At 40.1% G+C, this 25,765-nt stretch overlaps 1 protein-coding gene across 1 annotated transcript in view; it reads right to left on the bottom strand.

The window, feature by feature from the left end:
- Positions 1 to 582: 582 nt before the first annotated feature.
- The window catches only part of LOC119430174 (solute carrier organic anion transporter family member 3A1), a 42,530-nt gene continuing 17,347 nt past the window's right edge, over positions 583 to 25,765 (bottom strand). The window contains exons 3-10 of the mRNA XM_037697615.1: positions 6,868 to 6,966; positions 5,497 to 5,766; positions 5,161 to 5,325; positions 3,463 to 3,661; positions 3,181 to 3,316; positions 2,903 to 3,075; positions 1,307 to 1,371; positions 583 to 960 (exon numbers count right to left, since the gene is read on the bottom strand). Coding sequence (XP_037553543.1) covers positions 584 to 960; positions 1,307 to 1,371; positions 2,903 to 3,075; positions 3,181 to 3,316; positions 3,463 to 3,661; positions 5,161 to 5,325; positions 5,497 to 5,766; positions 6,868 to 6,966 — 1,484 coding nt within the window. The 3' untranslated portion in view covers position 583. The remainder of the gene's footprint in view (positions 961 to 1,306; positions 1,372 to 2,902; positions 3,076 to 3,180; positions 3,317 to 3,462; positions 3,662 to 5,160; positions 5,326 to 5,496; positions 5,767 to 6,867; positions 6,967 to 25,765) is intronic.

Here is a 25,765-nt window from a genome sequence, read left to right as displayed (position 1 = left end):
GGTTTTATTCATTTTTCACTGCTGCAGATGTTTTTTATGATGACTCAAAAAAAAAAATCATTTTTGGTTTAGGTGGAAACTGAAGGAGAGCTGAGTGTTACTCCACACGGCTGTTAAGAATCCTACAGGGTTACCAAGACGTTTAAAGAGCGGTCCAAACTGCACTAAACTGATAAGGAAACGTGTTCAGAGTTATTTTTGCTTTTTTTTTTTCTACTCCACCTGAGAAACACTGCAGGTAAATAACCTACCTGACAAAGCTCTGGTCTTAACTCTAAACCTAGCGGTGTTTGGTTTTTGAGGAGCACCGGCTGTATTTTTGTCACTGCGTTAAATTCTTATTTGCTGCTAAAGAAGAATACTGTATCCCCAAACTACTAAACTTCTTTTTCTAATCCAGCTGAGTTTCACTACGACTTTGATTGAAACAAATGATGGATCGAGTATTTGTGGCAATCGTTTTTCTCAAGGGGTCTAATGTTTCGAGTGAAAACAGTAGGACCCTTAATGCGAGTGATGCTTTAGACAGATACAACACCGAGCTGCACATTAATAGCTGCTGCTGTCTATTTGCGGATCTCTTCTATAAAACTGACTCCATGTTGTCACTCGTCTCCTGATCCTCCAGGTTATATATGAACTTTGTCCTGTTGGTTGGGTTCTGGGTAATCTCTTTGCCCAGATTATCCAGAGTCACGTTGGAAGCGAAGAGTTCGGTGGGTGTCAGATAGCCCTCGCTGTTCTTGATGTACTTCCTGTAGTTCTTCTTCAGGCACTGCCATGTGGTGGCGTACAGGACGAAGGCTGAAGACTTCAGGACGATGGCGATGCTGACGTACAGATGCCTGTAGGACACGTTGTTGTAGAGCATGCAGGCTCCCTTCTCGCCGCAGACGGAGCTCCAGAACAGACAGGTGGAGTCGATGCCCATCCCGAAGATCAGAGGAGGAGGGATGAAGCCTGGACCAGCAGGGTGTTGTGGACAGACAGCAGGTCAAAAAGTCAACAACAGTACTGGTTGGAGCTCACGTTCTGACTTTACTGTCTATTGTTCTGACATTTGCATCGCACGATAAAACACAGAGGAACACACGTTAAACAGTAAGAACACAACGTGCAACAATATAACACATGCAGACAAACGACTAGAGATTAGTGAAGGAATGAAAAGTGCTGCCATCTTATGTTGAAATGACCAACTTAGATCCGTTTTGGTCTAATCACTCACAATAGCAACAACATTCTCACCTGCCCTTTGCCTTTCTGCAGAGAGGGAAAATGAAAGTCCAGAAAGAGAAGAACTTACCTATGAGCCTCAAGAGCAGGAACAAAACTCCAAGAGCGTATGATTTCAGCTCTGGACTCACAGTTCTGAAAGGGAAGGGATGCTGGTCTGAATCAAATGTTACTTTTAGTTTCAACAGCGCGTTAATGTGTGTGTGTTGAATCTAAACTGTGTGTGGAGATTTCTGGAGCCGTCTTGCACAAGCAGAGTTTAAAACATCACCTAAACATTTCTGCCACCGTCAGAGGCTTTGTGTCGTCTTTCTGCTCTTCTTTTGATGTGCATTCATTTCATCAAAACATTTTCTGTGGCTGCTTTAACCTGTGTTAACCTCTGCAGAGGTCTGGTGTTTATCTGCAACATTCGACAGGTGAGAGGCCAGCAGAGATCAACTGTCTACCACAAAACATGAATTTATTGTACAGTAGTCCCTCGCTACTTTGCCGTTTGACTTTTGTGGATTTGTTCTTTCATGGTTTTTTAAAGTAAGATTGTACACGACGCATGATTGTCAACTTTAATATTACTCACATGATGGGGACAGTAATAAGTTAACAACAACAAAAAAAACATTGGTCAGACATTTTCTAGTTTTCTCTCAATAAGCCTATATTGTATCGCCAGTCAAAAGGACTACATTACCCAGAAGCCAACAGTGCTTTCAGCCATTGCTTTCTGCTGAGATTGAGGGAAAGTTTTGATCCGATCTGAAAAAGTTTGATCCTTATTCATAGTGACTTCAGCGCTCAGTGGATGCAGAGAGCCGTACGGAACCAGCCGGGAATTGGACCAGAACCGGACTTCCAGCCTCATTGGTCAGAGTGAGTGCTGCTTGCCGGCCCATGAGGCCTCTCAAGCAGGGAGGCGTTGCTTGAGGTCTGGTGTTTTCTCCGGAGCTCACCAGGACTTTTTTCATCCAGATTTGGACTCTATCTGGACCGTTGCGTGGTTTCGTGCTGGCTAGCCGAAGGTCCGGCTCTCTCTAAAAGTGTCTTGGTGCTCAAGAGCTGCAGAGAACCGATTAGAACCGAACCAGAACCGGACCAACTAAGGCTGTAGTGCCATACCTCTAGTACCCATCTAAAATTTTGCAGTATTTTGCTACTGTGTAGTACTTATACGTATGTTGTTAAAATCACGTAGGTTTAAGAGTTAAGAACATTCCCAGAGTGTGGGAAGGGTTTATAAAGCTTTAAAAAATATATAAATACTAAAATAAATATAACGTCGCTACTTCGTGGTTTTTCACTTATTGTGGGAGAGGGGCAGCAGGAGGGGTTCGGAACGTAACCCCTGCAATAATCAAGGGACTACTGTATTTTCCACTTTTAGGAATCATTGTCTATAGAAAGGCTTTAGATGTACAATTTTCTGTTGCATGCACCTCTTCTGTCACTACAACCCATAAAACTGCAACTATCTATAACTACAAACATCTGTGACACTTTCTGTTCTGGGCCTGGCTTGTTCTGTCATATCTGTCATATACCAGACCCCTTTGGACTGGTGTGCGTCTGGCACCATACCATATCACTCCTCTATGGTTCAGGATGTGGCTCAGCCTTGATCAGCTTGAAAAGCCAACAGCTCCCTCTTGTGGACACACTGACATCTTACCTGATGAGGATGATGACGGAGGGTGTCTGAGCCATGGCTCCGATCATGCTGCACACACAGATAATACACAGAAAGGTGAGGAAGGCCTGCTGACAGCCGGGACTCGGGCACTTTCCCGGTAACGCCACGGCTTCCTCGCTGGAGCTGGATACACACGCACAACTGCTCAGGTTCTGACAAAAACACAAAAAGTATATTCTGAAGGGTCTGTGCTTAAAAAGGTAAATAACCCAATGTGGCCCATGTTTGCGCTGCAGCCTCCTCTGGTGTCCACTCACTGGTTTGGTGCAGCCGGCGAAGCAAGCTGAGATGTAAGTGACTCCGTTGGATCCACACACCGGGCTCACTGAGGCGGTGTAACAGTTACAGTTACTGATGCAGGCCGACTCGGGCTGCTGCCAGGTCCGCAGCGTCCTGCAGAGCAGGTCAAACATGTGTCAGGAAGTACAGGCCACACAATGTTGGCATCAACCAGAAACCAGCACAGTTTTCTTTTTCTGCTTCACATTTGGTCCTTCCTGCAGAAGAAGCCAGTGTCTTTACTGGGTTTTGGGTCTTACTCGTTGCTGTAGGCCACTGTAACCCCGGCAACGGGTCCCGTGTCACAGCCCAGGAAGAGGAACGAGACGTAGCAGGCGGTGGACACCAGGTTGACCAGCATGGCCATGCGGACGGCACCCAGAGCCGAAAGGTTCAGCTTCTTAACTAAGAGGCCCCCCAAGAAAATACCCAGACAGGCACAGGGGATGGCTGTCATACCTGGACAAGTAAAGGAAGAGAAAAATTAAAACTGAAAAAGAAGCAGAAAATTAATAATACCTGAGAATTAATAAGTATAAAAGCTGAAAACGGTGAAAGGCACAAACAGTGAAACTGTTCAGCCTAATTTGTACATTTTGACGCAATCTTTTAATCTTTAGATATGACTGATAAGAATCATTTTACTGAAAACAAACAGCAAACTACTGAGAAAACTCCTCCATGAAGCTTCCTCACGTTCCTCTGACTCAGTTTACTGATAGTGAAACTTTTTACTGACAAAAGTTCAGAAAATCTAGTTCAGTTAAAATGTTTAGCCTGATTTTACAACTCTGCCCACCAGTGCAGAAAGTTTAAATCTCCTGTATTCAGCTGAATTATTTATTATTTAACTTGTTCTTTTTTATGCTGCACAAAAGTCTAACACTAAAGTAGTTTTAATTATTCTTGGGATCTGGGAGACAATGTTTTTCTCCTGCGCAGGAACCACAGCTGAGCATTTAGAGCAGACGATTTCTAAGGTTGCAGGTTTGACGCTCAGATTTCTGCTTCACCATTTTTGAGGAGCCACAAGAAAAAAAGGCCAAATAAAATATAAAAAAAATACAAAAAGTGCATCTAGATGAAACTAATTCAAAACATGTGAAAATTCATAACTAGTAATACATTTAAAAACCTGTCCAGAAAATATAGTATATGCTAAAACAATTTTTCCCCTCAAAGTATTATAAACTCATATAAACTCAAAAAACACATTTCATCACCACCTATGCTGTTATTTTGTGTGTGTGCTAATTTAGGCTTTTTCAGATAATTTCCATCTTTTGGTGCTTATTTCTGCTTCTTGCAGCCTAACTGGGCACAACTGTGCTCTCTCCACTTCCTTCTGCTAATTTAATCTTCTTTCTGCGATTTTAGCTACTGTTCAGCTGTTTGTTTTTTTTGTTACTAATTTCTGCTTTTTTCAGACCATTTCCATATTTATGTGCTCATTTCTGCGTCTTTAAGCCCAGTTAGGCACAATTCAGCTCATTCTACTTTCATCTGGTATTTTAAGCTTCTTTCTGCCTTTTCAGCAATTTTTCTGTTATTTTAGCTAATTTCAGCTTATTCTTTTTTTTTTTGCTGATTTACTAATCGTGCTCATTTCTGCTTATTTAAACCAAATTCAGCAAATATGTGTTCTTTCTGCTTTCTTTTGCTAATGTAGGTCTGTTCTTCCATTTCAGCTAAATTCCAGCATGTTTTAAGCTACATTCAGCTGTTTCTCAAGTTTTTCAGCAATAAGCATTCACACTGCATTTTCACAGGAAATGCAGTTTGTCTAGTACTTTATGAATCCACATTTTTATGTTTACCAGTATTCCTCTATATTTTATACATGCCCCTCTTTGAAGATTTGTTTTTGTGAACTTCTTTCATCCCTTATGTTCTCTGATGTTCATCCCTTATATTCTAGGAACCTCGTGACTTTTGGGCGCAGACCGTGAGCAGCGTACCTAACAGCTGATTGGCTGAAGAGGTGGTGAGGTTGAACTGCTGCTCCAGGTATTTGCCCAGGAACGCAGCGAAGCCGGCCACCACGGCGATCTCCATGCAGGCGGCCAGCGTGATGCAGCTGAACACGGGGTTGGAGAGGAGGTGCCTGGTTACCCGAGGGATCACTGCGTCCAAATGTGTGTGGCGGCGTGGTGGTGTGTGTGTGTGTGTGGGTAGGGGGGTGGGGTTACACACAGAAACAAAACAAAAAGAGAGGGAAATTAGAAGTATGAACTTTATAAACCAAATTATTTAATACATTTTGTTCCACACCAGCTCCTCTGATCGGTTCTTACCTCTCAGATGCTCCCAGACCGAGAGTCCACTGTTCATTTCGAAGCCTCTGAAGGCTCCGTTGGGTTTAGAACCCTGGTTCTCCTGGGTCAGAGAAGAAGGCAGCATGGCCTGCTCACTCTCCCCTCCCCCGTTTATGTCCTGCTCGTCCAGCTCCTGGGGGAAGCCGAACATGAAGAGGGACGACAGGAAGAGTAAGGCACTGCAAAGGAGGAAGCCCCCCCACCAGGCCCCGATCCAGCGAGGGTCATCTGGGGTGATATCCAGCTTAGCTGAGGGTAAAAAAATAAAAATTAAAATAAATCTGGGTTCTACAACCCTGTTCACACACACAAAAAAGACAGACGCTGTGTGACGAGAGCTCCCCAAATTATAAACTCTTAATTTGACCATAAATGGTGCAAAGACAAAAATCTAATTCTGTTTTAAAAAAAACTGATGCTCACTTTACTCAGACTCTGTTTATTCCTATTTAAAGATAACAATGAAAAACAGTTACCGAGGTCTGTGTATACTAGGTAAAAAAAAAATAATATACAACTTGATAAAACATAAAATGACAGCATAAATAAGAATCATATAAATAAATGATTGCTACAATTAAAAAGGAATACATATAAATAAATGATTGCTACAATTAAAAAGGAATATAACATTACAAATACCATAAAATCATAAGTCTGATGCCAATAAAACATTTTGCAAATAAATAGGGCCAGTTAAACGCTGAATAAGTTGTGTTTTTCTAAAATAATAAAGTCTATATGGAAAAGTTACCAACTTGGATAATTAAATAAATGCTCAGGAGTGGCTGATTCATCCAGTAATTATCACCAAGGCCAAGCCTCACTGTCAAACAGAATGTGCACATATTTCAGCAATGTCTGTGGAAAACTTCATCATTGCAATAAACTGGACAATTAATTGATTTAGAGAATCTGGAGAAATGTCTCATCAGTGAGAAAAAAAATGGTGAAATATTTAAAGGCCTAGCATTCCTTGAAGGACAGTCCAGTGCCTTTTGTCTCAGAGCGTTAAACTAAGATCAACTTATCTAGAAAAACTATTTTAAAACATAACTCCAAAGATTTAAAAACACATAAAAAAGAGTTCAAGTGTTACAATGATCAGCTTAAATCTGCATCATCATCATTCAAGTTTGCAAACTGTTGGTCAGACACAAAGTTTGTTTTCTCAGTCATCCAGGTATATAACAACAAAAAAGGTTGAATCATGTCTCTTGGATGAGGGGCGAAACGTTTCTTTTTAACAAAAAAAACGAAGTCCAGATGACATGATTCAACCTTTTTTGTTGTTGGTCAGACATTTTTACATCAAGTAACATCTCACTTTGCTTGTCTCTACCAACTTACTGGTGTCGATGAAGACGGCATCGACGTAGACTTTGGTACAGACAGAACCGAGGATGAAGCCACAAGCTGGGCCGAACACTAACGTCGAAAACAAGATGCCTGAAAAACAACAAACAAACAAGTTAAACAGTGAGATGGCTGCAGAAAACATCAAAATGGTTGAGCATAATGTCAGAAAACGAACCAAAACGATCCAATTTCAAATATATGTTTTGTTTCGCTAGAGGGCAGCGCTGTATCAAGACTGGGTCACAATATTTAAAACAGAGGGGTCAGAACTGCTCTGGACTTTATCAGATGTGTCCCATAAGATGACATCATCTAGCAGCACTGAATGAGACCCAGCAGGACATGACTCATGTCAAACCAGAGCGAGACTCTGATACAGCAGCAAAACAAGCAGCTGCTCATCTTCAGCACCAGCAGAGAGCGCAGGAAGTGTCCGGTCCAATCCACTCTGTGTTTTAATGATGCGTCCTGGAAGAACCGCCACATGTTCTAAATGTTGGACTATTCAGTGACATTATGGAGGAAAGATGATGATTTATTCTTGCTGTTCGTCACAATATGTTATTTATTGTTGCACTTTTTTTTGTAGCTTTTGTTCAAGAAACACAGATTTCTGCGGTCTATAGGAAGGGTCATTTTATTTAGTTAAATACCCAGAAGATCTGGAATCAAATTAGAAAACATTGTGCGCTCCCACACGTTTCGGTCCATGTTTCAGTTTGGTAGAACCATGATTTATTTTTTTTTTGTTGCCATCTCTTACGTGGAACTGCATGAGTATTGTCTGTTTAGAGGATCTTTATGTTGACGGACAATTGGGCTCCTTTGAACAATTGCAATCCAAATTTTTTATTTCAAAATCTCATTTTTTTTTAGGTATTTACAACTGAGACATTATGTCCAACAGACTCAAAATCAGAATCAAAATAATCTTTATTATCATTGCACCAAGATACAACGACAATATGTCCGTACAGTCGTCCAACAGATGGGCGGAGCGCACGAAGCTGCTGCTATAAGCACGGCCTTCTTATTCTTATTCAGAATCCATTTTTAGATATAAAAAGGGACACAGCCATGAGGAGAGGATAGTGGCATTACAATACAGATCTCTTCACACCTTGTCCTATCTGGACACGGTTTAAGACATCAAAGAACTCTGCCAGCAGCACATTTATGAACACGTTGCATGCATTAGACGAGGCGGTCCATGAAGCACTAACAGATAGTCCATTTTGTCCTGATAAGATGATGGTCAGCCGGCACAGTTCTGATAAGCCTCCACAGAAGTTGTGATAGGCAAAGCTTTTCTTTAGTTTACACATTTCCCAGGAGAAATTGAAAAATCAGCCTGTTTCAAGGCCAACCAGGGAGTCAGATTCAGATAACCAATATGAATTTATATAAATTTCCATCTGCGAATAATATATTGTTAAAATCTCTCCTAGGACCACCTGAAGCAAAACATTTGATCTCTGAGCTGGTCCGCTTCTTCTCAAGTACCTTAGATTCATCTACAAGTAAAATAAAAAAGCCTGGGAAGGTGATGAAATATTAACAAACATCAAGTCTTGTTCAATCAATGCCAGACTTCAGCTGATTCAGTACCATACCATGCCATTTTATTTATAGAGCACTTAAAACAGTGACAAGGCCAACCAAAGTGCTGTACAGACAGAACAACAGGTAACACACTAAGCAATATACAAAATGAAGTAAATCAGAAGATAGACATAAAAACAATGCAGGTAATAAATATGACAAATAACCAGGGTGGAGCATACAGGTTCAAAACACAGATCATCTGGTGTTGAAAGCTACTGAATAGTAGTGAGTTTTTAAACGGGATTTGAAAACCAAGAGGGAGGGGGCCTGTCTGACAAGCAGAGGTAACTCGTTCCAAAGTCTTAGTCCTGCTACAGAGAAGGCCCTGTCACCTCTGTGCAGTAGAAGGTAGTTCATAGAATACATTATTCTAAAACTAAATAAAACATTTTTTTTCCTAATCTTTCTTAACTTTGTAACAGATGTCAGGCAGCAGAAGGTGCTCTAGCTCACCTTTAGTGGTTTTGTCCAAATTTACATAATTTTTGGTCTTTTATCTTTCAGTGATTTTCATCTGTTTTTAATATCACTGTCACAGCTGCAGAAAGAAAAGCTTTGCAGAGAGTGGTGAAGGCTGCACAGAAGTCTGTTGGAGTCAGTCCCCCCACCATCACAGACATCTTCACCTCCAGATGCAGGAAGAGGGCCACCTGCATCATGAAGGACCTCACTCACCCAGCACACACTTTTTGCCCCACTCCCCTCAGGAAGGAGGTTGAGGAGCATTAAGTGTAGAACCACTAGACTGAGGAACAGCTTCTACCCTGAGGCTGTTAGACTCATGAATCTCTAACCAGAATAATCACTGTGAAAAACCACATCATGTTGCTGCTGATCTGTTTCATGTTGCTGCTGATCGGTTTCATGTTGATGTGTTCATTCGTACCCATCTGCTCACACAGACTAATGTTAGTGCTGCTGTTCAGCGTATTGTTTTTATGTTATGAGTGCTTAATGTAAATTTAGTTGATGTTTTTCTTAGTTCATATCTTAGATCTTATTGCTGTTTTTCTTTTACATTTTATTGTTGGATGTAACTGGGACTCTGTGTACATAATTTTGTTCCACCCCATGTGGTGGAATGACAATAAAGAATCTCTGACTCTGACACCTGATCCTGAAACTGCTCTGCTGGGACACTCCAACACCTTGAAAAACCTAGACTGTAACATGCGTATGGCTCTAACTGTTTGTATGATGACTGCAAAGAGGTGCATTCTGAAACTGTGGATGTCTGATTTACCCCCCAAGTTTGAGACCTGGCTGACTGAACTCAAATATATTCTGCATGTGGAAAGGCTGAGATATGAACTTTCTGGTAACATTCGTAAGTTTTCTAGGATATAGAATCCAGTGTTGGGATATGTAAATAACCGATGATGCTCCTTTTATTCAACCACATTACTTAAGTGTCTTCCTGAAAAGATGGACAGTGGAGGAGGTAACACAATTGTGATCTTTGCCCAATATTTTCATTTATTTATGTATCTATTGGTTATGTTACATTCACTTTATATTTTGTTTGCTTCACTTTTTTTGTCTTGTTAAAAAAGTGTTTAAAAAAAAGCAACACAGATGAGTAAAATGAGAACAAATGAGAGGAGATGGCAGCTGCACAAAACAAGTTCATTTATTAATTAACTTTTTATAAAGTCATTAATTTGTACAATCATTTACCTCCAGCAGTTGCAGTTATCACAGCTCAAATCATAAATTTGAGAGTTGAGATTTAAGACTGCGTGTAAAAAAAAAAGATGTTTTCAATACGACATCAGTGGTAGATGTAGTATAATGGGCTAGGGTTAGTGAGAATGGGCACAGGAGGACTTTAACAATAATTTAACAAGATTAGCATTTAAAAACAATTATTTGTTTACTCGAAATTATAGTAAAGGTGTGTCTCAGTTGAACTTTTCCTTAATAAATGCAATTTAATGGTCAAATCAGCTGCATTTCACCTGGGCGGTGCGGCGAAATGCAGCTGAGTCGATGTTTGCTCCAGGAGTTCCACAGCAAGACGAAGGTGGCCTGTATGGCAAGCCAAGTGTCTCATTAATAGCCAATTTTACCTATTAATGAGACATTTGGCTTGCCATAAAACTTGAGGGCCCTCTAGCGGCTGCAAATGGTAATGTTTAATATTTTCTATGTCAGAATGAATTAAATCGTCAGATCTCAGCCAAAAATTGGGCAATAAAAATTAGGGGGGGGGGGGGGGGGCAGGAACACCATATGTTTTGGTGTATAAGTCATAGGACTTGCAAATTTATGCAAAAAGGTGCGACTTATACACTGTCAAATATGGTGTTCCTTCATGAGCCTGGTAGTGCAGCTCTGATGAACTGTATGTGCTCCTGCTGTCACCAGCTGAGCTGCAGTTTAATGACACATATTGAGGGATTGATGGTTTTTTATTGGCTCTATTCATACCTCTTTATATTTATAAGACCTAATATGAAACAGCACAAATGGATCTCAGCCCTAAATGACAAGGGTCAGTTCACATTGCTGTCGTCACGTGATGATGCAACAGGAAAAGATAAACCATGGATCAACCTCACTGCAACTTCTTATATATGACTCCTTCCAGGGTAATAAAACATTTATTATCTAATGAAAAATTGGTACAGAACTATTAATAAAGTAAAAAAAAAAAAAAGTGGAAATGAAACAAATGCTAAAAATGGTTAGTACAGCTGTACAAAAACGTACAAATGTTAAAAGGTTTAAACTGTTTATTTGCACTTTGTATGTTTTAATAGCATTAAATGTATATTGCCTCTAACAACAAATTGACTTCTGCAGCTTTTATTAAAAAAAAAATCAAACTGCTGCAGCATCCTTCTAGATGTCCCCCCCTCCCCCCCCCCCCCCCCCTGGAAGACGGTCTGAGAGATAAACCTTGAATTATTTCTGCTGGCAAACAAACTAATTGAAGGTCTATTTCACTTCTGTGCTGCGTTTACTTCTTTCTCATGAGGCTGACCACATAATAACTTTGCTTAAACTACGACGACCAAAACAATCATAATTCACACTGTTATTCATTAAAGCCCAGTCACTGGGTGAAGGCTGAGAGCTTTAGAGCAGGTTGGCAGGGTGGAGATGCTGTGTCAGACTCGTCCTCCTTCCTGTCAAACTAGGAAGAGTAGAAAACATACACTTCAGCAGCACAGGCTTCGCTTGACACATGCTCGCTTTAAGTTTTTATCAATCCCCGCGTCTTGAAATAAACTAAAAATATGCTTCATGTGTCCAACTGATGCAACATATACAGACATTTAACAATACAATACAGCATCCAGATAAATGCTTTCCAAGCATGTTTTTAAAAATAGCTGTTTGTTTAGGGCTGATCCATCTATATATACTGTTTTAATAAAGCTATAAAAGTCTTTATTCAGTCAATTTATCAAAAGCCATATGTGTATAGAACATTGAATGGATGCATACTGCCAGCCATCTTTCATTCCCGAGTCCCGGGGTTGAATTAGAGCTGTCATTTCTAGCCCAAACCCAGAGCCCGGCCCAGCCCGACCCGGATTCAGACCGGGCCGGGCCATAATAATGTGCTTAATGTGTGGGCCGGGTCGGGCTGTTTATTGCATCAGTGACGTGCGTGACCGACGATCCAAAAATATGCCAGCATGGCTTGCCATACTATCACCAGCATCCACCAACCATTAATAATAGTCGGTGGTATAAGCAGTCAAAACTTAATAAAAAATGTTGCGGGGGTGTTCATGTTCTGACCTGTAATCATTGTTAATTCGTCGGATCGTGTGGGGTTCGGAGATGATGGCTATGGGGCTGGGACCGGGTCATATCTTTTGGACCCGAGTGCAACTCTAGGTTGACCCAACTAGTCGATTCTAGGAGCACTCGCAAGTTTTTCCAATTTCACGTCGACTAGTCGCAGCCACGCGCCCGGGTTAGAAATTATATAAAATAATGTGCTGGATGGGCGGGCCGGGTCAATGTCAGGCTTTTGATTGCATCAGCGGACGCGCACAATCCAATTCGGATCACCAGCCCCGCGTGGCTGTTTGACCGCACGCCGACTGACCGGTTGAAAGAAGTAAAAAAAAAAGTCCAGATGGATCACTGCCATCAACTCACGTGAAGTTTAACTGGATTCAGCTGCTGCATTTTTAGTTTTTAGTAACCCCAGGTTTTAGTTTTATTTTATTCAATCCACCACTTCCCGCCTCCTGTTTTTAGTTTTGTTTTTTATGTGCCACAGTTTTTTTTTCTCTTTTGCAGCTTAATAATAGGTTTGGTTTTCCTGCAACTTATTTGCAGTATGATAAAAGGTAGAAGCATAAATATATGCTCCCGATGTTTTGTTGCTCTTTTTTATTGTAAATAATACATGACTTTTTTGGTGTGTGAATATGATATAGTGTCTTGAGTTCCTATGACGTCACAGCGACTAGTCGACGTCGACTCGACTTATGAAGTTGTGCAACCCCTGTTGACATCAACAGTTAATGCCAAGGTTTTAAGCACAAAATGTTACCTCATGTATACGAGTCTTGTGCTAGATGTACGTGTTGGGCACAGCGCACCAAGTTTGGGCTCACGCTTGTGAAAGTGGCCGAATTATTTCCAACTTTGTGTTTTCTAAATGCTCTCAATGCACACACAGACAGATAAGGGCAAAAACATCATCGCCCTTTCCCCATCATGTAATTACATAATAGCCCACTCAGGCGTGATGAAAATTATACATCAACATGTTGTAATTCCAAACCCATAATAACGCCGAGTGTTCAGCAGTAATAAAGACGGCAGCAGCAGAGAGGTCAGACTCTGTTGGACAAGGCTCCTCTGCCTCGTCACACTGCCTGTACATGAATAATTTCATGCTCAGACTCACATTATGGCACAGTTCAATTGCAGGCCCTTCATATCTTGGCAAAGGTGTTCACATAAAACAGGCCGGGCCGGCCCGAGTGGACAGTGTGCTGAGTCAGTGTCCATTCCTTCCCCTGCTGTCCTACAGGGGAAGAGTAATCACCCCGACGAAGTCAAAACATTTTGCTGCAGTGGACTCTCAACTTGCAGCCTGACGTGGCTTCATTACACACATTACAGAGATGAAGAGAGGCTGAGATATGATGCGGGGGAGTGGGGGTGACCTGGTCCCTCACAGAGCTGGACTCCTCACAGACTGCACTTCCTGTATGCTTGTTGCAGCACTGTGTACTATCATCTACAAACCGATGACTTTATCCATCTTTTAAGTTGCATATTACGTAACTGTAACAAAAAAACTAGCATTGCTTAAAGGAATGCATATCGCCTGCCTGTACCTGTTCCAGTCAAACCTTGACAATAATATTAAAAATCTGTTGTATGGGCAACTACTGGCTCATGGGCAACTATTGGCTCATGGGCAACTACTGGCTCATGGGCAGCTACTGGCTCATGGGCCACATACGGTTTGTGAGTGCATGGCATCTGGTCAGCAAAGTGTTTAAACTCATTCACAATCCAAAACAAGAACCAGTTTTCACCCAGCTCAACAAGACCTAAAGACATCGGTGCATGAGCCAATCGGAGTGCTCACACACAGCGTGTGATCAAGTATTTGCACAAAATGGATGTGCTCACCAGCAGGTACACCAAGTTTCACTCAGGCCACGATTCTTTAATGAAGCTGTGGACATTTCCTGATCCTTGGACGCGTCTCGATGTGAACATAAAGAGCTGTGCATCGATGCAGGAACTCCACATAATTAAGAGTTTGTATCCTAAGATTTATTACAGTAAATTATCCTTAATTAAAGACTTAGCATTCCTTGAAGAGATCCATATTACCCACTGCCTTTCATGTCAGAGTGTTACAGAGTTGTTAATCTTACAACCACCCACAGCTAAGTTTAGGTTATACAAAACTTTCACCTTTACACCAAATTTAGCTTGATTTTAGAATAGACATCTATGTGTTTGTTCCGTTGCTGTTCAGATTTACTTAACAGCAACAGCCAAAGACATTTGAGAATCTTGACATCTACATGTTTGCACTGTTTAGATGCTCAGATGTCTTTGGTTTCTGCTGTTCAGTAAGTCTCTATGGTTGTACAACTCAGCCTTTGTTTTAAGATTGACTTTACATTCTGCTTATTTAGTTTTTTTTATAATAATTCTCAGCATGCATATTCCATATTTAATTATATAATATAATCTTATGCCATAACCTCTCAGATATTGGTTTCTCAGGTGACACTATAGGTTGGTTTTCCAATTATTCCTCAGGCTGAAAACAATGTGTTCAACACAACAGTACTTCTTCCAGTTATTTATCTGTCAAAAACGGTGTACCACAAGGCTCAGTCTTAGGACCCACTCTCTTTACAATCTACATAAGTGATGTAGGTCAGATCATGCTTGATGCTTCCTTGTATTTCTATGCTGACAATACAGTTGTTTATTGTGGAGCTAAATCAGTTGCTAAGATTTTCTAGCTTTTACAGTCTGTATTTGACATCATCCAGTCTGATTTGTTTAATCTCAAACTGGTGCTAAATGCTGATAAAAACCAAAGGGATGTTTTCAAACAGAAAGTTGGTACCAGCAGTTCTTCCACGTATTATCTACGAATGGTGTTCCTATTGAGTTTGTCGACTCTTACAGACGCTTAGGAATCTTGGTCAATGCACATCTCTCTTTTAAGCCGCATGTCGAAAACTTGATAAAGAAACTGAAATTAAAATTGGGTTTGTTTTTCATAAATACGTAGATCTTGCTTAACACTGAATACAAGGAACCACCTTGTAAATGCTACTTTCCTACTGGCCATTGACTACGGTGACATTATTTACATGAATGCGCCAGCAAGCACTTTGCAGATGTTGGATGCTGTCTATCACGGTGCACTAAGATTCAGAACTGGCTATAACTACCGTACCCACCACTGCACCCTGTATTCACTGGTTAACTGGACATCATTAACTTCATGTTGACTCTCACACTGGTACTTTGTACATTTTCATCTTCAAATCACTCCTTGGTCTGCTCCCTTCATATATCTCCTCCTACATGTCACGTCGTCAGTGCAGTGTCAGCGTGCGCTCTCAAAACATTACCTGAGCGTCCCCTAAGTGCAGACTGAATTCGTAGAAAGGTATTTTCTTACTCTGCTCCTGTAACCTGGAGCACCTTAAAGAAGGTCTGCAGCTCTCGACTTTGACCACTCTAAGGGATTTTAAACAACTGTTAATTTCAATTCAAAAATCAATGCAGACATATTCCTGTTTTTAGTACGTCACTTTATAATGCAGCTTGTTATATTTTATTTCACATCACTACTTTTATTTACTTTTTATTTTATATTTATTTTAGGGCTGTTTATTGTTGTGTGTACCGTATCTGTGGTTTTGTCTAAAACAGGTCTCTCCTGAAAATGAGTTATTGAGGCTCAATGAGACTAACCTGTATAAATAAAGGTTGGATGAAAAAAATCATACTGGATGGCTATTAATTCAATTACATTTAGGATTTTTTTTTTTTTTTTTGTGCTATAACAGCCCTGCCCTGTTTCTGAAGGCATATAAAGCGTTTACTGCGTAGAGAGACAAGATTACATCTTCCACTGCAAAGATTCTAACAATGACTCAGCAGCACAAACTAAACTGCATTTCCACGTAAAAGTGAAACTATTTGGAGCTGAAAAAGAATAAAGAATAAGAAGAAAAGGTGTTTCCACGTTTGATCGTCAGTGAGCGACACAACAGATACAAAGCTTAGCTGCTCCAGCCTATCAGTCAAGCGAGGAACAGTGATCAATAATCCAATCGCAATCAGGCTCTGACATTTGAGTCCACACGGCTGAAGAGCAGGTTGATGGTTCTGCATGCAGCCATTTTCTACCAGCAGATCATTTAAAACCAGTGACCAGGTGGTCAGTGTTAAATACAGTGGAAACGTGAATATGTTGATATTCACAATGATACTCAGAGTGAGAGACCACCTCTCTATTCAGACTGAAACATATGTCTGTAAATCAAACATAAACAAATAAAGAAGTACCATTCTTTGTATGAATGCATGTCACCCGCCAACTTAAATCCTTCTAGATGTTCAACCAATTATTACTTTCTGAAATTTCATTAAAATCAAACACAGACAATTGCAATACTGTGCCTGACTGTCCAGTTTTCAAAGCGGTGGGCAATAATCATGAAATTGTTACCATGTTTTGGGGATTTTAAGAGACGTGTCAGCATTAACATCTTTATTAATCCAGTAAAACCTTTCAGTGCCTACAGGAGATTAGTTTGGTGCATCATTTTACATGTATTTGATCTATGCCAATAAAATGCAACATATCTGACTTTATGTCATACAGATATCATGTTTATGCTTCTTGTTTATAATTTTGTTTTAAATCTAGAGGGCACGGAAATCTGATGAGACGCTAAATCAAATCACTGCATCTGCTTCTTGTTATTTTTTCCTACGAGTATGCAGCTTGATGGGTTGCTCTCAATAATTTGATACAGACGACGTGTGTACGCAGAGGAAAACAAACAGAAAAAAGGTTCCTATTGATGATCTTGTTTGTTAATAGAGAGCTGCAACTTTAATATTTAACCATCAGGATAAATGTTTGCTAAACTGATGCTGTCGTGTTGCGTTACTGAGGGGTATTACCCCCGCAAAGCAGCTCTGCTTTCACACATTGGGCTTGTTGAGCAACAGCTCTGCCTTGAAACTGGTAAAGAAGAGAAGCAGCAGAAATAAGCAAGCATCAGATAATGTGTGAGCACTTGCTAAACAACTGAGCTCTGCGCGATTACTGAGCCTCGAGAGCAGCAACATTGTGGGACGTCACCATGGTAATCACAACGCCTGGATCATCAACCAGCAACGGACAGAAACAATGAACAGATCGGGGGTGGGGATGGGAAAGGAACACTGTACTCTATATATTTAGAGTTATAACGAAATGTATCAGCTGAGACACCTATTTTATTCATGATTTGTTCTATTATCCAGGAAATAATCCGGCCTTGGGGTCTCACTTTGCGATTTGGAGGCCATTTTAACGAAGAGATGCACGAAAAAAACTGACAATAAATTCAAAGATATCCCCACCCACACTACTTTAGTTGTTTTAAAACAGCAGGACCAAAGAGCAGTAAAATATAATCAAGCATCTGATTTGAGTATGCCTGTCGGATGTTGCTGAGCTAGCTCGCCTCATTTGGCTGTGCGGCTCCTTTATTCTCCGTCCCTCGCCTCCTCCCTCCTCCACTCAGTGCTGCTGGCAGAGACTGAACAGATGAACGCAGAACAAAGCCCAGACTTTATTAGCCTTCAAAGAGTTTTATGCAAACAGGGACAACACACAGTAACATCAAAAAAAGTCAAAATTGAACAAAATGCCCTTTTATTTATAGCATCATAAAAACAAGAACCAAACTACATCCATTTTTGTTCTTAAAAAAAAAAACTGTAAAACTTTAATGAGGATGACTTTACTTAAAAAGTGATCTATAAAGGGGCGGCTGTGGCTGAGTGGTTAGATCAGTCATCCTCCAATGCAAGAGTTGGGGGTTCGATTCCACCAACAGTCACGTGCCGAAGTGTCCCTGGGCAAGACACTGAACCCCTCATTGCCTCTGATGTGTGTCCCATCAGTGTATGAATGTGATAAAGCTCTGATTATTCATTGTATAGATCTAATAGAGTGCTGTATGAATGAGTAAATGAGAACACAGATTGTAGTGTAGAACACTTTGAGTATCTTGATAAGACAGAAAAGACCTATATAAGTGTAGTCCATTTAAACAAGTATGAAATTTTAAAATTAACATCAAGGACAAAAATATAAATGCAGCACTTTTGTGTTTGCTCCATTTTTCATGAGCTGAACTCGACTCTCTAAGACTTTTTCCATAAACACAAAAGGTCTTTTTCTCTCAAATATTGTTCACAATTTGTGTAAATCCGTTAGTGAGCGCTTCTCCTTTGCCAAGATAATTTATCCACCTCACATCTGTGGCACATCAAGATTCTGATTAGACAGCATGCTTATTGCACATGTGAGCCTTAGGCTGACCACAATAAAAGGCCACTCTAAAATGTGCGGTTTTATCACAGCACAATGCCACAGATGTCTAAAGTTTTGAGGGAGTGTGCAGAATATTGGCATGTTGACTGCAGGAATGTCCATGTTCTGAGAATTTGTCAGTACTGTACATCACAACCGCAGACCATGTTTAACCACACCAGCCCAGGACCTCCACATCCAGCATCTTTACCTCCAAGATCATTTGAGACCAGCTACCCAGACAAGTGTTGCAACAATTGGTTTGCATAACTAAATAATTTCTGCACATATTGTCAGACATCATCTCAGGGAAGCTCATCTGTATGCTTATCATCCTCATCAGGGTCTCCACCTGACTGCAGTTTGTCATCATAAATGACTTGAGTGGGTAAATGCTCACATACAGTATGATGGCGTATGAAACGTTGGAGAAGAGTTCTCTTCACGGATGAATCCTGGCTTTCACTGTACAGGACAGATGGCAGACTACATGACTGCCATGTGGGTGAACGGTTTCCTGATGTCAATGTTGTGAATCGAGTGGCCCATGGGGGAGGGGTAGTATGGTATGGGCAGGCGTATGTTATGGACAACGAACACAGGGGCTGGTGTGGTTGCACATGGTCTGCGGTTGTGAGGCCAATTGGATGTACTGCCAAATCCTCTGAACATGGACATTCCTGCAGTAAACATGCCAACTGCACATTCCCTCAAACCTTTAGACATCTGTGGCATTGTGCTGTGTGATAAAACTGCACATTTTAGAGTGGCCTTTTATTGTGGTCAGCCTAAAGCACACCTGTGTAATAATCATGCTGTCTAATCAGAATCTTGATGTGCTACACATGTGAGGTGGAGGGATTATCTTGGCAAAGGAGAAGTGCTCACTAACAGATTTACACAAAATGTGAACAATATTTGAAAGAAAAATACTTTTTGTGTTTATAGAAAAAGTCTTAAATTTTTTAGTTCAGCTCAGGAAAAATGGGAGAAAAAACAAGTGTTGCATTTATTTTTTGTTCAGTGTATATGCATATATTTATTATCGGCATGGTATAGGTATCGACCAATATTAGTGTTAAAGTTTAATATCGGACATCAGCCATTCCATCAAAATAACTCACTAATATAAAAGATGTTTTATATGGCATCCCAGTGACAAGGATGCCTGCAGCGGCAGACAACATGATGACGTCACGCGTGCCTACCTGATCTCACGGCGGAGAGAAAAATTAAAAATGTCGGCGGTGTGGAAGTTTTTTTCGTTGAGGATTTCGGATTCCAAAGATTTTTGGACTACGCTGAGCTTCAGTACATCGTCTCCAGTCAGAGATATTTTTCCAACGTAACCTTACCCGATTTACAAGCCGTCATTTCTGACGTCATTGAGAAGCTAATAGTTGATAGCATGACTTGTTGGGTGAGTTTTACCTCAGACATTTGGACGTCGTGTTAGCCCTGTTAGCATGATTAGTTTTGTGGGACAACAGGTAGACAAAAACTTTGACCTTAAAAAGGCTGTACTTCATGCACAGGAGTGCAGAGGATCCCACACTGCAGCTAGGAACCTAGAACAAGCCTCCACAAGTGAGACAGCATCGCAGGTGACTAATGCTAATAAATAACATTTAACACCTTTTATTTAATATAAGTTAAAGTGCTATGCATGTCATAGGGCTGTTACTGAATATATGTCACCAGCTCTTACAGCTGTTACAGAATTTTTGTAGCAAACAAGCCTAAATGAGAGGGCTATGTTCTGACAAAGGAACGTATGTAAAATATCGGTATCAGTTATCGGCCAAATAAGTTTTAACATATCCGTATATCAGATATTGTCCAAAAATCCAATATTGTGCATCCCTAATATATATTCTTCCATTTGAAGAACTTCAGAGACCATCAAAAAAGCAATCATTGCTATCACAGTGCTATACATTTAATATGCACTTGTTAAAAAAATCAGGCTAATAAAAGCAAATCTTCTGACAAATTAAAAGTATAAATAAAGTTGTTAACTCAGGTTCACGAGCTGCACCGTGTCTCTAATCACCTGGTGATTCTTCTTAAAGCCGTTTCACCTCATCTCAGTGTACTCAGTCAGCTGAACTCAGATCAGTTTAGTTCATACACATCACCAGTTTACAGTTGACGCCATGCTATTGTGTCAGACCAGGGGTCTACACTCCCATTATTTAAAAGAGCCATCTTTGCACCATTTTAAATCTAATAAAATTGGTCTGAAGCCACAAATCATAATTAACCCAAGAAAGAAGACACCACAGCCACCACATACACAGCATGCCACAAAGCAAATAAGTTGCTTCTTTATCATGAAATTAAAAGAAGTATGTTGTTCTTGCTTGTGAATGTCGGATTAACATCTATGATCTTGATCCACACCAAACTCAGGACTCTTCTGTTCAATAATTGAACTTAACAATGTTTAATGAAACTGAACTTGAACATTTTCCCTTCATTTGGCCAAAAATAGAAAAAAGAAAAGAACAAGACGGCAGGCAGTAATCACATTTTTGACTTTGATCTCATTCTCCAGAAGGAACAACTGTGGCACCGTTGTCATTATCACGTTCTGTCAAACAAATCTGAGAACAACCACAGCTGGTAAATAGGAAAAATTACAAATCTTCAACAGGAAACTGTTTGGAGAAATAAAGGTACTCAGTTTTTTTTTTTTTTTTTTCAAACTTTGGAATAAAAAAAACAGAAAAAAAAAAAAAAAAATTCCTCCCTGTCTCTCATCGAGGTGGCTGCTTGTGTCATTCCTCCCCCGTTTTTCCTTCCTCCTGCTCTGCTCTCTGTCTGTCTGAAGTGCCTGGTTCAAATCTCCCGAACATAAATTAAGAAGATTATGGATTTGGTATTGTGGGCGTTCAACTCTATTGATAAGATTTTTTCATCAAAGCGACAAGGTCCTGGAGAACCGGCATGTCCAGCTGAGACTCACGCTGTGGGGTGTGTCATGGATTCGTGGGGAGTGTGTTAGTTGATGTGCATTACAGTCCTGTCTCAGGAGGATGTTGAAGACGTTTACATATTTGGAATTATGATAGCAGGGGCTCTGTTTTTTGGCAATGGCAGGGCTGTTTTATCGACTATTGAAGAAGACATCGGCAGCAGTTTCGGCCATGGAAAAGCTCCTGAGTCAGTGTGAAGGTTTGATCCGGGCTGTAGGAACTTTAAATCGTCTGGTCTACGAGCTTAACCGTAAGGTGGAGGCGATTGAGAATCGCAGGCCACCTGCGGCTTCTGGGACTCATCAGCGTGGTGGGTTCGACCTTGAAGGAGACTCATAGCATGGATCAGTGGAATGTAATCCCACAATTAGGCTTTTTCGGAACCAGAACGCCCAGATGGACTCAAGGCTGGAAAAAAGTCATCTCTGCCTGAAGAAAAACAAGAATGAAGCTTATCTAAATCTGACTCCCTGACGGCCTCGGAGACAGGCCGACTGTCAAATTTCTCCAGGGACATGGGTAACCTTCATCTATCGCAACCCCTCCCCGAGAACTTTCTGTGCAAGCTTATCAGAACTGCTGGCTGGAACAACATCTTCAGAAACTGTGGCTCATCTGAAAAAACGCTAATGGACAAATCTCAACACCTTGATGTCAAATGCAAATGTGATCATGTTTTAATTGTGCTTGCTGGTAGAGGTTTTTTTTTATGTCTCAAATCGTGTCCTGATAGACAAGATGTGAAAGATCTTTTTTTGTAATACCATTATCTACCGTCATGTTTCTCACCCTTTTCCTATCTAAGATTATTATTCTGATAAAGGATAAGGCCGCGCTTTCTATAGTTGCAGCTTCGTGCACTCCGCCCATCTGTTGGATGACTGTACGTATATGTTTACGTTGTATCTCGGTGCAATGCCAATAAAGTTTATTCTGATTCTGATTCTAAAATGATGGAAAAGATGCAGAAGATTTAGTTAAATAATTGTGAAACAACAACTTTTCCAACTGAATAAAACTTTTTCATCTGAACCTTGTGGAAATCATCTGCCTGAGTTATTAGTGCTGTGTTTAATAGAACAAAACAACTGTTTTACTCATATTTTTCAGATTTGATTGTTGGAGAATAATGTCCTAAACACACAACAATTTCTCCTTTCCCTCTTCACTGCACTAATTTTAGCAACAACGAAGATATTTTTTTCTCAGCTGAAATGTCTCTCCATGTACCCAGATGGAGATCAGCTAACTGTAAGTTGCTGAGCAGAGAGAAAAATGAAAATGGCACCGTGCCTGACTTTGAACTGTTGCTGAGGCAGTTTTGACAGACAGGCTATTATGCACGTTATGTCGACCTCCTAGCTGAAGCTGTAACTCACAGTCCTCTCCTCCTGGACTGTGACCGTTTGCTGACATTTGCAAAAATGCACTTCCTTTAAAAACACCTAAACTGTGTGACAAGGAGCAGGAGAATACCCTTAACTTCACCAGTACAGAGTTTCTACTGCATATGACTTTTTACCTACTCAACAATCTTTTTTTGCACAATGGCACAAAGATAACTAAGAAAAAGAGTGGCTCTTCAGATGAAAATGTCATGTTGGTGAAAAAGGTCAAAGGTGAAAGATGTTGTGACCAGCCAAACAGTACACAAGGTTCACAATTTCAACATTTTCAAAAAGTTGACGTTCACAAAACCTACTTTATTATAAGAAATTCTGAGACATAAAACCCATGTGTTTACATGACTACTGTACCAACTCACAAAGCTAGCATTAAAATCACAGTGGAGTTGCTCTTGTGCAACATCACCTTTTAATATTATTGGTAAACACTTGCTTTCCCCTTTACACATACCAGGAACAACCTCTGACGCACGGTGTCAGTTTACAGCCAATAACTCAGGCTTTAACATAAATGCTACATGTATAATCTGAGGCATGCACATATTCATCTTTCAGTGTTTATATGTTTAATTCTAAGAACTAAAGCAGCAGAGATCCAAGTCTCACAGAAACACTAACAGGCTGCACTCTCTCTCTCTCTCTTGAACCAGAAGTTTGATTATATGCTCACGATGGACATGTCTGTCTGATAAAAACAATGCTACATTTATTATTATTATTATTATTTTTGTATTAACGTTTATTACAAAGTTAGATTTTAGATAAAAAAGTATACAGACAAACTGATTCATGTTTTTATCAAGTCTAGACTAAACTATTTCAATGGTTTGCTATCTGGGTGTCCAGATACTTCTTTAAAATGTCTTCAGTTAATCCAACATGCTGCTGCCAGAGTCTTAACTGGAGTTAGTGGGAGAGATCATATTTCTCCAGTTTTAGTTTCTCTCCACTGGCTCCCTGTCAAGTCTAGAATAGAATTCAAAATCTTACTTCTAACCTACAAAGCTCTCAACAACCTAGTTCCATCTTATTTTTCAGGTCTTATTGTTCCATATTTTCCAACAGAGCACTTCCCTCTCAGACTGCAGGCTTACTTGTGGTTCCTAGAGTTTCCAAAAGCAGAATGTGAGGAATATCTTTCAGTTATCAGGCTCCTCTCTTATGGAACCAACTTCCAGTTTCTGTCCGTGAGGCTGACACATTGTCCAGTTTTAAGACTGGGCTTAAGACTTTCCTTTTTGATCAATCCTATAGTTAGGGTTGGCTTGTTATGCTGCCATAGGCTGGAGGACAAATTGACCTCATTTCATCAAATGAATAGTTTTTATTTGATATTATTTCTATTTTAACATATGATTCTCAGCCTGCCATTGTGTATCTGTTTCTCTCAAACCCAGCCGGTCGAAGCAGATGGCCGCTTGTCCTGAGCCTGGTTTTGCTAAAGGTTTTTTCCCCTTGAGGGAGTTTTTCTTTTCCACTGTTTCCTTTGTCCTTTATCAGGATGAGAGTCTGTGATGAAGTGAAGACTCAAAGCAGTCTGCTCCTCAGATTAATAATGTTATTAACTGACAGTTTATGTACGTGAATGTTTCTGTTCACTGTCCTGAGATGACTTCTGTTATGAACTGGTGCTATATAAATAAACTGAATTGAGTTTAATTAATCCTGAGACTGCAGGTTCAAGCTCAGGTTGCTCCAAGTAGGACATTCGGCAAAAAGCAACTGCAAAATCTCTCATGCGCGTTTCCTTACTGTGGTGGCCTCCACAATAGGTAGCAGCCAAAAAAAAAAAACAAATAATGTGAATCGTGTTTTCCAGTTGCTAGTTGCAGCTACTTCTTATCACAGACTAGCCCAGACTGGGAAAAGATGTTTGCCCCTTTTTAGAATCTCTTGAGAAAAATAAAGAGGATCTCAAATTTTGCTTATGTTTAGAAGATTACAATCACAAGCTTTAGATTTATGGCAATAAGTACCTTAAAATGGCTGCATCAGATGAGTTTTGTGTGACAACAGCTTCTGATATTCTCACAGCATTAGTTATATATAACAGAACTTATTGATATTCGTATTTAAAACCACTCAAAACAACACTAACTGGTGAATTCACTAAAAGTAAGTGACATTTTCTTTTAGCTCCATCTTTGGCTCATCAATCGTATCTCCTATGTGCTCGTTTGGGTCTCTGGTTGTTAATCTCTAAATGTGAAGCAATGTTTATTGTAATGTTTTATAATCATAATGTTTTAAGTTCCAAATATAAAGCAAGAACAGGATTAAAAACCTTTCTAGACAAATTATTTGTTCACATCACAATGTTAGACACATCATTGGAACACAGGATGAATTACATCTTTCTGGACGTGCATGCTCTCTTTTTGTGAAGGTAAAAAGTGCATCAGATTACTTCTGTTTATTTGTTTTTCTCCTAATGTGCAAACACCAACAGTTGTCAGAATATTTCAGGCAACATGTGGGTCTTAAAAGTCAATGAGATCTGAGAATCATACACTTTTGCCCGAACTAATTTTTTGCATAAAAATATGTGCAGAATGTTTTCTAAATACGTAATAAATCTGTAAAATGTGGGCAAACTGCATAAAAAGACACCGTTTGGCTGAGGTGTGCAGTTTGAAACGCAAATATCATTTTGCCAGGGCTTTGCGCATTAGACAGATGTGCAAATACTAAACTATGCCTGTAAAACACAAACAATGTGTTAATTTTTTTAATTCAGTTCAGTTCATTTGTATAGCGCCAAGTCACAACAGAAGTCATCTCAGTCAGGGCACTGAACAGAAACACACACACACACACATATATATATATATATATATATA

The sequence above is a fragment of the Nematolebias whitei genome, chromosome 2, assembly GCF_014905685.2.
Source record: "Nematolebias whitei isolate Nwh7 chromosome 2, NemWhi1, whole genome shotgun sequence".
Taxonomy (NCBI): domain Eukaryota; kingdom Metazoa; phylum Chordata; class Actinopteri; order Cyprinodontiformes; family Rivulidae; genus Nematolebias; species Nematolebias whitei.
Note: the sequence above shows the minus strand (reverse complement) of the source record. Positions and strands in the feature narration are given on the sequence as shown.